General features: G+C 34.3%; 1 protein-coding gene across 9 annotated transcripts in view; it reads right to left on the bottom strand.

Moving 5' to 3' along the window:
• Positions 1 to 3414: 3414 nt before the first annotated feature.
• The window catches only part of PAPOLA (poly(A) polymerase alpha), a 57481-nt gene continuing 47068 nt past the window's right edge, over positions 3415 to 13827 (bottom strand). For 4 of the 9 annotated variants that reach the window (XM_057733540.1, XM_057733542.1, XM_057733538.1 and 1 more), the window contains 5 exons: positions 13506 to 13726; positions 9590 to 9652; positions 8860 to 8919; positions 7683 to 7757; positions 3415 to 5584 (listed from right to left, as the gene is read on the bottom strand). In XM_057733540.1, the coding sequence (XP_057589523.1) occupies positions 5489 to 5584; positions 7683 to 7757; positions 8860 to 8919; positions 9590 to 9652; positions 13506 to 13726 (515 nt within the window). In that variant the 3' untranslated portion in view covers positions 3415 to 5488. The remainder of the gene's footprint in view (positions 5585 to 7682; positions 7758 to 8859; positions 8920 to 9589; positions 9653 to 13505; positions 13727 to 13827) is intronic. The other 5 variants (XM_057733543.1, XM_057733544.1, XM_057733546.1 and 2 more) reach the window with 3 other exon arrangements.

Here is a 13827-nt window from a genome sequence, read left to right as displayed (position 1 = left end):
TTCTGGAAATCACATAGCACCAGGCACCACACAGTGTGAAAGTTTGTAAGGAGGGTGTTGTGCCAAGAGAAAGACAGCATCCACAAGGAGTAAGCACAAAGTTGGGACATTTTACATCATTATATTAAAATACATCTACTCACTGTCTTATGCCTAAAATCTGAAAAGAACCCAAATATCCACATTATGTGTGTGTGTATGGGGACTGAAGAGGGGCACAGAAGTGGCACATGATCATTTTACTCCCCAGAGATAACTTTGTTATTTTGCATTTCCATAAAATTTATCACACCCCCTGAAAATATTTTTAAGGACTATATGACATGATCAGAAAACATACAAGGCTGAGATAGATAAATATCTGCAATGACCTTAAACCTATAAAACTGAGATTTTTGAATTATTCAAAATACATATTTTCAGATTGAAATCTATTGGACAAAAAATAGCATCTTACAAGTAAACTAAAGAAAATGTTTCTAAAAAGCTTGCAAAGTATTTGTGAGAGATAAATAGTTTTAATTGGGTCATAATCACATGACTAATATGAAATTTAACACATCCAAGTCAAGTAAAAACTGAGTATAGTCTCAATAGTTTCAAACACTGAGATGCACAGTACTTAGACTAGGTGATACTTTACCACTGTAACTGTTAATTACATTACACTCAGCCTAAGACAAACCCACCAATAGGTCAGGATTTACCTTTAATGGGTTTCCCTTTAATCTGTTTTGTATTTCAATCTATGGATGCAATTGTTTGAAAAACATTCCAAATCTGTAAGTAAAACAAATTTTTATGTTTTTAAGATGCTGATACTATGTAACTGAACTTACATTGTTCTAAATAATACATTTTGCTCTAGTGTGTCTTAGGTAAACCGTCTTAGGGCTGTGATGTCTCTGCTCAGGTGGAAAAGGACCTGCTGAAACTGAAATGGTAGTGTTAACCTGAAGGCCAGGGTGAATCAGCTCTGGCGCTTCTAGACCTCAGTTTATTCTACAATGTGAATCAAAACCAACACATCCTTAGGCTTTCCCTGGTCAATGCTGGGACCCATAAGATGGACTGTGGAGGGTTTAGCACAAACCCATTCTCCCCACTAAAAGATAAAAACACACATAAACAAAAACTCTAAGCTGGGTGGCAAAGGGGAAACTATTTTTGATTAAAGGCATTATCCTGTACCTTAGAGATATCGTAGCAAAAAATATTAAGCTTTAATTGGAGCATACACACAATTCTGTTCCTCATTTCACCTACCTGTGAAATTTATAAGATACCGAAAACAGGAAAAAGTCTTATTTACATTATATTAAAGTATGAATATTTTTAACATTAACATTTTAAACATTAGGTGGTTAAACTCCATAAACTCTAAACAATATTGTGCCCTTTGTAGATATGATTTTCAGCTATCTGAAAACATGAAGCATTTAAAAAGATAACAGGAGAAAAAAGTAGTCACAACCTTTCACATAAATGTGAGCTTCCTGAGATGGGAACTTGAGCACAACCTCAATTCTACCCTTTCAAGAAAAGTCCTGTGAATCGGGAAGGGGTGAGGAAAGGAACAATGTACTTAAAATTCCATCCCTTTCAACAAATGTATGTATCATCAGCTGCAATGATGTTCCCAGAACATTAAGACAAAAGCATGGCTCTAAGGAAGAAAAGAAGTTGAGATGACTTTCCAAGTATATGAAATCACTTCTAGAATTAAGCACATACAATCACTTCCGAAATGTATGGCTCAGAAGTATTGATGCCATCTTTCTTGGTGCCAATAAAGCTATATAAAATGTCACAAGAATTTTTAAACTGATGAGTATGGAGAAAGGATGAATAAATTGATTCTACAAATGAGAACAGATATTCCACAGAATTAAACAGACCACTTCTCTCTACATGACTGAAGGTCATGTTTATTACAGCACACACTTAATATTTCATTTGCCAAGTTCAGGTCTGCGTTGAGACGGCATCCATTTGTAATTTTAGTTTGGAGAAATGCTAACAGAAAAGAAAGTGGAGAATTTAAAAAAAAAAAAAAAAAAAAAAGGGCAAAACATACAATTCAGGCTAAAAGGCAACTAATTTTCCTTGTACTATTCTTTTATTAGAATTAAAATAGGCAAAACTATATCCAAAGGATTGTTCAATGCCTTTTTAGGTAAACAGTTTATCTTTTTGTTTAAATGCACTAATGTGCACTAACAGTTAACATTTCCAGGGCTTGGTCTACAAGTTTGTGTGTATTAATGACTTATCCTTTCATACATCAATTACTACTTGGAGCTGATCATTTATTGCCACCTTGAGTGCAGCCAGAATTAATACTACGCAGAGCTCTAAAACATTTTTCTGTGTGGAGAAAAAAACAGAGGTGTTAATTAGAAAAATACAAACTTTATTCCAGAATATACCCAGAGCCACAAAACACAACTTCCAATGATCATTTTACTAATTCAGCAAGATGCATGAAATGCCAAAAGGCTATGTGGGTGATAAAACTCAGAAAGTTGTGATATTCAGTTCCATGCTTAGGTGTCTATCAAAGCAGAGGAAGTACGGCAAGCTCAACTCTGTAGGTGTTAACAGTGGAGTCAAGGGTAATTTTTAGAATATTTACTGAACAGTGCCTAAAGGTAAACGTTATTTTAATAAAAGGTTATTCTACATTGCAATCATGTATTTTTATATATAGTAAAGGTACTAGAATTTGGAATTTCAGGAATGAAAATAAGCACAACTGCATGTCCCTTGAAATAATTTACCATAAGGTCCATCCCTCCAAAGCATTTAAGATAACCATACTCAAAAGCTGGCCATCCCACGCATACAGACCAGTTCATTCCTAGCCCATAAGTTAAGTATGTCTTCTTGACCATTTAAGGGTTTAAGAAAAGCAGAATCTGATTTGCGTTTAGTAAAATGAGAAACACAGGATCCTAAATTCAGTGAAAAACAACAGTGCCACCTGCTGACATTAGGATAAAACACCAACTGCTTTGAAAACCACCAGCTTTGAAAAAGAAGCACATCAGCAGTCCACTGTCTACATGCACGGGATAAGTACAAAGAAAAAATATAGTGTCTACATACACCAAATAAATATTTTGGAGGGTGGGTCAGCTGCAAGTTAATTACTGGGTATTATATTCATGTTTTCCTCCCCAATGATCAATTATATGAAAAACAAACACCTGAGTATGTGAGATATCAATTAATATTAAGCTGCTGCTAACGGCCTAAATTAACCAGATATAGATCCTTTCTAAATGTAACCAAAGTAAATTATTTTGCAAATCTTCACTTAGAGCTACTCTATAACTTACAAGTAGAAAGAATGATATCACTGAAAAAACAAAAAAATAAAAAATAGTCAAAAGAAACCAGCCAACTGTGGGATTGTGCTGTTTTTTTTTTTTTATTGTGTTTTCAATGGAGAAATACATCATCTGTTTACAAAATAGCTCTTGAAAAATACAAGGAGTACAGATACTATAAAACAAAGCAAACTCCAGTCATGAGACACTACGTACATCATGCGAAAGCAACAGTCTGATCTCCAGGTTATGAAAACTAGAATTAAAAAGTCACTACACAGAAAGGTCCAAGTTCCCAGCTTGGCAAAACTTGGGTGCAGTTACATGAAACGTTTAATAAACTGAATTCTTTTTCCCCAATGTGTAAACAAAATGACAAGACTAAACCTGTGCCTGGCAATTTCAATCTAACTCTGAAGCTACACAAAACACACAGACACCTTGTAGACTTCACCTGTTAGTCTGACCATCTTTTCTTCTTAGGTGGTGGGAGGAAGGGCAAGGTGACTGTGCAGAGGAAAGATGTGGGAAGTAGAAATACTGTATACTAGACATTACAAAGTATGGTGAAAAGAAAGCCTCAATTAATGCATAGCCTAAGGGGGAAAAGACTGCACTCCAACTTTGGAAAATTAATTTAGAAGGATAGGGGAAAAGTTTAAGTAATTGCAGTTTAACATGAAAAACGCACATGTGATAGAATGGAGCACAATGGAGGATTCATAAAACATGCTCATCATAAAAATCTGTTAGGTTTGCTTTGTCCAGATTAATAAAGAATAACTAAGTTTATCAACATCTGGCATCCCTCATATTCTGTAAAGATGAATGCTCTGCTGCTTAATTATGAGGAATTATTTATTGATAGGATAAAACAAAATGAAAAAAGGAGTAGAGAGCTGACTAGATGTCAAGTGCTTGCCAGAAGTGATTTTTAAATGTTTCTGCATGTAAATTTTACTGACAAATTTTGGTCAACCATTTAAAAATAAAAACTAGTTTAAAATTCTTGAAGAAAATGCCTTTTTGCCCACATTTAAAACTGAAAATCAACCTTACTATAGACAGGAGTTCTGTGGAGTGTACAAAATTCCTCATATTTAGAGATCAAATGGCCAGCCATCCAAGAGAGATATCATGTTTCACAGGCATTATTTTTAGTCACCCTAAAGTTTCAGCCATGGGACCAAAATTTAGTGTTCTGTGCCATGTGGCCACAGGGTCACTGGTTTCACATCATGGCTTCACAAAATACTGGCATTTTGTTTTTTATGAAAGAAGTCCTACCTTATGCATACAAGCAAAAGGGGGAAAAGAAAAAGAAGGGGGAGGAAGTGGAAAGCTTTGTTTCAAAGACAACAGATTGAAGGCAAAAGAATATGGAGCTTTAACAAGCTCAAAGAAAAATATTCGCTGGCTGATCGCTGATTTGTATGCACTCTCAACAATTCTATAAATAAAACCAATATATCATTTCTTAATCATAACCCCATCAAAACGAAGTATTTCCTAATTATTCTTTCAATGTCAAATATATACCCTAGAGTTGTCATTTCATTTTTAAAGGTTACAGGTACCTCACGGGGACTGAACTAGATGTACTCTTATCCTTTCTCTGAAGTATAACAGTACGCCTCTGCATAATGGCATCCGATGTGAAGACTAATGGTAAAGGAAATTCTTCAGGAAAAAATGAAAATCCATCAAGCTGAAATTTTAAAATTAGTTCTACTTTCTAATAAAAAAAATACATAAAAGTGCATCATCAGAATAAGGAATTCTTATGCCAGTTTGTATTGCAAATTTTCCAAACAATGCAGCAAACATAAACCCAGTCCAGATGTCAATTATGAATACAAATATAGCTTGAGGTTTTTTTTTGTGGGTTTTTTTGTTTGTTTGTTTGTTTTAAAGGCAGTAATTCTTTGAAATAGTTAATGCAACTGTTGCTAACACAATAATAATAGTACTCCTGGCTTCACATACTAACCTGGACTTCCGATCAAGTGCTGATTAGCCCAGTAAGGGAGGTCACAAAATAAACCTAAATCCATTTTCAGTCATGTCTAGTCTTGTACCCTCCATTGTCCTTTTTTAGCATTTGAAGACAACAGGTTGAGTTGGCAGATATTGTTTATGGACCCCTGAGGTTGTTTTTACCGATTCAATCTCAGTTTTATTGAATTCTTGATAACAGGAATAGGATTTGCAGGGAGAGCAGGGATATCAGAAAGGTCTGTACTGGATGTTTTCTGAGAATAAAAGCAAAGAACACAACATTGTTCAAAGTACTGTAACTTAACATTGAGATTTACTTTCCACTGCTTTACTTGCTAAGAAATGGATAGGACCTTATCGTAAGTATTAAAAATTTAAAGAAAAACACTCTAAAATATTTTCAAAATGGAGTGTAAATAAACATGGCTGCTACTATGAAACTGTTCTAACACTTGTAGAAATTTTCAAATAATTAGCAATATTTTAGTACCATTTTAACAATACACAAAAAAGTAATTTCAAATACAGCTTTAATAAACACATTTCTCCAACAATCACCTATAATATACTTACTAAGTTCATGTTAAGTTAAATTTACTTGTAATAACACTAACAGCTGTAATACTAACTGGCACTGAAGCACCCCCACGTGGGAGAATACTTTAGGTTCACCTTATACACCGGAGCAGCAGTAGCAGTTAACAGTAGTGAACGTATTATTTTCTGATCCTTTAATTTAAAATGAAATCTACACAACTGAACAATAATGTGATTATTCAAAGTTTAGGGAAGTTTTATAATGTTAAAACAATAAAATCACAAAGCCTTTTAACATTCAAAAACATAGAGATGGCATTTTTAAGTGTTTTATTATGGAAAATTCCAAACATACATAAAAGTAGAGCATTATGTAATGAATGCCCATGTATTCATTATTCAGCTTCAACTGTCAAATCAAAGCCAATCCACTGTCCTCCCACCTTTACTCCCAGATTATTCGGAAGCAAATCCCAGAGATCCTATCATTTCATCTCTAAATATTTCAAGTTTACTTCAAAACAAGGATTCACTGTTAGACACAGTCACAACTTTATAATCACCCCCCCAGAAATAAATATGCCCCTTATAACACCAAATATAAAGATGTATTTTTAAAAAAACTTTTAGGTCAACATAATCATTCCGTTTATATACGATATAACTGGGTGATTTTTCTCTCAATGGCTCTAGGGGTCTTTTCATTAGAAAGAATATTCTAATTCCTTATAAAAAACACCTAAAAGGCAAACACCCATGGGTACGAATCACAATAGGGATGAAGTCAATAAGACAAACTATGAAAATAGTTCCCTAGAGATTAATGCCACAAACCAAAAGGCACGCAATTACAATCACAGAACTTAAGTTAACTTTGATAAACAAGTCTGTCTGTGGATCAGTGTCAAGCATAACACTTCCTAATGTTGTTGGAGTTACTCCACTCCACAAAATTTTTATTAGATAAAGGTTATGAAAATAAAAGACATTTCAGAAAGTAATCACAACATTTATATCACTAGGGACTATGAAGGTTAACAGCCAGCAAAAACACGCTGTAAAATTATCACATTAAAATAACTGAACCACAAAGCACTGTATCACTGTATATCAGTTCAGCCGCATCCCTGGGCAGCAGTTGTTGTCTCGGTTATTTTGTATCCACTTAAAATATTTACTTTTTAATATCCACGTAAAGAAAATATTTACTTTATGTCAGCGTCTGACCTAGACTTTGGAATATATTCAATTTGAAAGGATTCAAGAAGAGAATTATTTCACAAACAAAATGAAGGTTCACAAATCAATGAAAAGAGTCCAGGTGCCTACTGTATTCAAGGGAATGTCACAAGCAGAATTTCTAGGACAAATGAAAAAATAATTTTAAAGAACTATGGATTACACTAAATTAATAATTGAAAATTGGAGGTGAAAAGTGAAGTAGAAGCACATTTTGAAAATAAAAAGATAGTTTAAAAAATCCATGAAGAATGGTTTTAAGTTCTAATTTAAATTTCACTGTCTGACATAGAAACAAAACCTCTATGTGAAGACTGCATGTTGTGCAGGGAGGATTTAAAGAATTTGCAATATCAAATAATATATAAAGGGATGAGTTTGCATCCTGCCAGTGCACAAGAATGGTTCCATCACACCCAGTGCTCCACCTCTAAATATAATAAACACATCTGTAGGCAGCAATTACTTTCACAAAGACAACTTTAATAAACTTCTGTATATGCTCATTTTAATTCATTATACAACACTAATCTTAACAACATTTATAAAATTCTCCTTGCTTTTTGCACTTAGTACCTGAGAGGCCAAAAGAGAAGACGCTGTCTGAATGGTTTCTGATTGAGTTGTACTTGTCTCTGTATCAAGCTGTTCCTGTGAGACAAAGAGGACGGGGGAGGAAGAGACTTAAAAAAGGATAAAAGAACATAACTGGGTTTGGTAGCTAATAAAAAAGACAAATTGGAAGACAGGAGGGATCAAGAGAAAGATGTGACTATATTATGAAATCTTCTATCATCATCAAAGGGTTAATCATCAAAAAAGCCTCATAGGTTATTTAAATATTTCAGATACACACAAATTTCTATTTGCCTACTTAAACCTTTAAGGCATGATCAAAATATCTCATGACTTTCCAACCACCTCCAACTTGGACATTTTAAACAAGCACTAATTAAAGACACGTACATGCATATTATGAAATGTTGCCCAGACAATAATAGCTATGTGAAAAAAATAAAACCCATTTGGTATTATTAAATAAAATTACCCAGAAGCACAAAAACTGCTCCCAGGCCTTTAATTAAAAGTAGAAAATGTTTCTAAAACATTCCTCCTTCCTTTCGGTTTCTCTTCCCCTTCTCAATAACCAATGCACTGATTCTACTCTAAGAGTCATCAGAAGATACAGGGTGAACTGTATCATTCACTGCCCTAACCTTTTTTACAGCAGTGCACAAAAAATAATACATATATACACACACAAATGAAAATAAACATAAAAAAATTTGAATTTCTATAAAATATATAGTATAATAAAACAATGAAATACCCAATTTCTCCTATGAAACTGAAAAAGGTAAACAGTGTCGTAGAAATGGAAGACTGCAGTCTCTCTGAAGCACAACTTAGGAATATATATATTAAGTTTTAAAAGCATCTACTTGTCCCAGTAATTCCTCTTTCACTAATTTACCCTAGTAAAATAAACACAAATGGATGGCAGGTATTTAGCTACAGTAGGAAAGGGCAACTTCCTTTTTTAACAGAAACAATTGCTAACAGGGAACTGTTTGAATCGAATATGGTAACAGTCTTAAGATAGCATTCTATGCAGCTATTAGTAATATTTGTAGATTATGCAAAGGTATGAACAAATTTTTCTTGGTTTACAGAGTGAATAAAGATTTGAAAGCAAAAGGCACTGGTATATATGCACACACAAAATCTATAAAGACACCAAAAGAATACTTGCTAAAATATCAATCATGGAAATCAGGATAATTTGGGGGAAGGAGGAAGATTTCCAATTTTTCTACAACAAGGAGAAAAAAGGTTAAAAGCCTTCAGTACATTTCAATTTCTGAGAAAATGATGTTCAAAGCCTCATACTTTTTTTGGCTAAATCAATCTTTCCCACCCCATTTATCTTGATTCAAGCCCCTTGCACCCCAGGTTCTAGCCAGAGCTGTGTGCCAAAAACTGGTTCTCTAAACACACCACACTCTCACCCCAATAGTAAGATGACCTTCTTTCTCATCTTGTACTACCCCAAATCCTATGGATCCTTCAAGAACTACCCCAAATACTATGTCTTCCTTCTATGAAGCCTTTATTATTTCTGCTGTCTTGCCTCTCACCACCCCCACCAGCCTCAATTACTTTGATTTTCTCTAATAATGTAATTAACCACTTCTACCTCTTATCTTCTTTACTTAACTATAAACTCCATTAAAAACAGGAACATCTCACACATCACTATTCCATCAGGTGTCCACCAGATAACCCCACACCTCATACACTTGAGGAGTTCAATTTCAGGGCTATAAATTAACATTAAAAAGGGACAAACACTTCCTCTAAAAACAATACTGAAAACAACCTAAAACCTACAGAACAAAATACAGTAGAATATTCTAAAGACATTTCTATCACATGTTCTGTACTTTTAATTGCGTATGTATTCCAAGGCTAAATTAGTATACCTTTGTTTCTGTTTTATCATGTCCACTCAAAGCAAGACAGTTAGCATCTTCGCTTGTTTCATCCTGTTTTTAAAAAAAAAAGCTTTATTCTCTAAAATGAAAATTTAGATTATTTGCCAATCAATGCTTTAATTTATAAAAATTTTTAAAGTATAAAATAATTAACGTGTAAGATCAAGTATGTCCTTAAAACAGATTTACTGGTTCACTTAAAAATTTCTTTTCATGTTAACAAATTTGGCTTCAGTTTCTACCAAAACTTTAAAAAGAACATGAGCAAACTGTTGTTGATCATCACACCTGCAGTATATTCCCCAAACTATTAAGTTCACAAAGTGTTTTTTGTAAGGAAGAGAAGAAAAGAGCTCCTTGATTGAACAACTTAGGAACTTGGAATACTGTCACCCTCTCTGGGAGAGTCACACACATTAGCACATAAAAGGTTCTGAGAAGTTCTAGAAAGAATCTCTAACTTTCCCAAACTTAATTAACCACAGAATCCCCCTGGCTTACTAAGTATTAACATCCTGAAGGAGATTTGAAAAATGCTCTCCTTGGGTCTTATTTTTTTTATTAATTTACTATAATTCTATATAAAACAAACGACTTATTTTTGGAAAAGAGGGAAAATGGGAAACCCAAAAAGGCTATACTTTCCCACTCCTGCAGTGACTTGCAATAAACATCACTTTCTTAAGAAAAACAATTTTGAAATTAATTGCTCTCTTTACTAGGCAGAACTAAAACTGAATTTTAAATGTGGCTTTAAAATAAGACATAGAAATCATGGCTAACCTACAGAGCAGAAAAGACTTAACAACAATATCAACCAATTCCCATAAGGACTTTATCTGTATCCTGCAAACATACAAACTTAAAAAATAGTAACTTAAATTACAACTGGGCAAATTTCAATACTGACTGGATATGGGACACTATGGAATTATTACTAATGTCGGTAAGTATACTGATAGATGTATATACAGATATATACACCTATCAGTATATTTACCGATATGTATCACACAAATATATATGGTGATAATATACTGTGCTTGTATGTTTGAAATACTTATGGTTGAAATGACATGCCTGGGATTTGCTTCATAACAATGGGAATAGGAGTAGATATGTAGATGAAAGAAGACTGGCCTTGAGTTGTTAACCATTAACGTTAAGTGATGCAAACACAACTTGTTCATTACAATTTTGTGCATGTTTGAAATATTCCATAACTTTAAAAACATACATACATAATAGCATCATTTCGCCATATACATAATTCAGGTGATACGGCAAACTGTTTTTCTATTCCTATTTTACATTTCTACCATCTATATGAATTTGAAAAGCTTTACTATATGATGAAAAATTAAACAGAACTAAACTACCTGACAATACTTAAACTCTCCTATCTACATGCATACTAGTATATTACTAACTAAGTAGGACCAGTACCTCTTTCTGGGCTACTAAAATTTCTCTTCTTTTTAATAAATTTATTTCTTTATTTTATTTATTTATTGGCTGAGTTGGGTCTTTGTTGCTGTGCACAGGCTTTCTGTAGTTGCGGTGAGTGGGGACTACTCTTCGTTGTGGTGCATGGGCTTCTCACTGCAGTGGCTTCTCTTGCTCTCTAGGCGCGCAAGGCTTCAGTAGTTGTGGCACGTGGGCTCAAAAGTTGTGGCTCACGGGCTCTAGAGTGCAGGCTCAGTAGTTGTGGCTCACAGGCTTAGCTGTTCCATGGCATGTGGGATCTTTCCAGCCCAGGGATTGAACCCAGTCCCCTGCACTGGCAGGCAGATTCTTAACCACTGTGCCACCAGGAAGCCCGAGTTTACTAAAATTTCTAATGCTAAGCACTCATTAACAGAGAATGAAAGACCCAGCAGGAGACCTTCAAAATCAGAGTATTTGTAACAATCTTCTTCAACTTTAGCACCATGAGATTTAGGCCTGGGTTCTAATCCTGGCTCTGACTTTACTTAGCTTTATAAATGGGAAAGCTATTGAACCTCAAGTTCCTCTTCTGGGAAAGGAGGAGATTATTCTATGAGATAACCTAAGACCCTAATATCCCTTCCATATCTTAAAGTTCTATTTTTGTCAGTCAGCTCCATGGACTCAAACTGTGCGAAAATACACAGAACAGAAAATTATGGGGGGGGGGGGCCTACATTTTTAAAGATACTTAACAAACATCAATCAAGGATCTTATTTACTTACAGATCTGAACACATAAAAACTACTTAAAAAAAAAAAATCGATGACACAATCAGGGACATTTGAGCCCTGACATTAATGAAGTGTTCATTTTTTCAGATAAGTTTATTTGTTTATACTTTTCTCTTCGTAATTATCTTTTAGATACATGACTTTAAAAACACTAATGAAATGATATGACTGAAGTCTGTATTTTGCATCTAAATAATCCAAGTACAGGGGAAATGGAAAGGAAAAAGAATTAAGGGTATAGGGACTGGCTGAATTCACTATACCTGAAACTGCATGATGGGTACATGGGTACATGAAATGATTCTCTTGTGTATTATTACAATTTTTCTGTACTAAGTTAAAAAATCTTATATTCCTATTGCCTCTCAAAACTAGACATGAAATATGAGTGTTTTCTACCAAGGTAAGTGCAAACAAAATTACAAGCATTGTGCTGATATACATTTTGGAACACTCACAGGGTAAGCAATTAAGCCATTAACATTAAGGAAACAGAATGACAGGTATCTAGAGTTATGCTTACATACACCTCACTAAGGCAAAAAGAAATGTGAGTTCTGAAATGCCCTGACAACTTCAAACATGTAACAATAAACAAAAAATGGCATTACACCAAAATGACATTCTTAGGCTGCTGCACAACAGAATCATGTAGAACTGGGACTTCTAATAAAAGATTACTAGGCCTGACTCCTGGAGAGTCTGACTCAGTGTATCTGGAGGAGGTCCTAAAATCTGTATTTTAAAAAACAAAAACAAAACAACAAACCCTGAAAAACTAATTCTGATATACAACTGAGGTTGAAAATCACTGCCTTAAGAGATAATTACAGACACAAATGTATTTCAGAATACATGGTGTAAGATCTGATATACGACATTTTCATTCTCGTTTAGCGTCATCAGTGACAAAATTCATTAAATTATTCATATCTAGTTAATTATCAGCCAAAAATCACAGTGAAATTGGTGTTTTTTGGGCTGTCATCTCGGGGACAATGGTGAATGATGTCTCATTAATAGAAAAACACGATGAGAGTGACTCCAAGGAACAATGAAAGTGTGTTAAAAGCCTACTTCTATTTTAAGACAAACACCAAAATCAATGTACACTTTCAATGGTTTTCCTAAAACTATCTGGTAAACCAGCCACTATAAAACGTGGAAGTATTATTAGGAAATTTCCTGAAGTGTTACTATATCATTCCAAGTACCAAAATTAATCTGACTTCGCAACTTCTGGTCATCATTCAGGAAGAATTCCCTGAGAACCTCTCATATTCAGTGACCCTGTAATACCAAGTACAGTGTAGAAGCTCCAAAACTCTGCTTGGATCACAGAAGCAAAAAACTGTGTCCAAAGGGGCCATCTAAGAATTGGTACACGTGAAAGATACCATTATGAGAGAATAATAAATTTAAGATGAGATGTAAATCCATACTAAATTGTGTCACAGCCTAGACATGCTATGGAAATCTAAACAAGAAACACAGCTGTATAAAACAGTCAGTTACTAAAAACAGTAAAAAGGGTGAAGAGAAACTATAACACTAAAGTGCTACCTAAAAATAATCTAAAAGCTTTCCTTCTTGCTGCCTCTCAACTTCGGCTCACAAAGACTTTCTTCCACTGGATTTTAAAACAGGCAAGGTGGTATTCCCATGACTAATATATAGATACCTCTTCCATTTTAGTTTTCTTGGGACTCTCTTCTTTATGAGGTGAGGATGTCCTCTTGACTCCTACTATAGGATTAGGTATCTTTGTTGCTGCATTTCCTGAAGGTCTTGGTGGTGGGTTTACCAGACGTGTTGAAGAAACAACTCTGGAGACCGTAGGCTTTGGTGGTGATGAAATGGCTGGTTGTGTGGCAGTTTGAGGAATGCTTTCACTCGATGTACCTAAGCAGTAAGTATATAAACACATAAAAGTTAAATCATATCAACATCAAGTTACAAGTAAAGCTTTTTTATTTTATTCATAAGTTTACAGGCAAATAATA

The sequence above is a fragment of the Hippopotamus amphibius genome, chromosome 4, assembly GCF_030028045.1.
Source record: "Hippopotamus amphibius kiboko isolate mHipAmp2 chromosome 4, mHipAmp2.hap2, whole genome shotgun sequence".
Taxonomy (NCBI): domain Eukaryota; kingdom Metazoa; phylum Chordata; class Mammalia; order Artiodactyla; family Hippopotamidae; genus Hippopotamus; species Hippopotamus amphibius.
The sequence above is the reverse complement of the archived record's forward strand: the minus strand, read 5'-3'. Positions and strand labels throughout refer to the sequence as shown.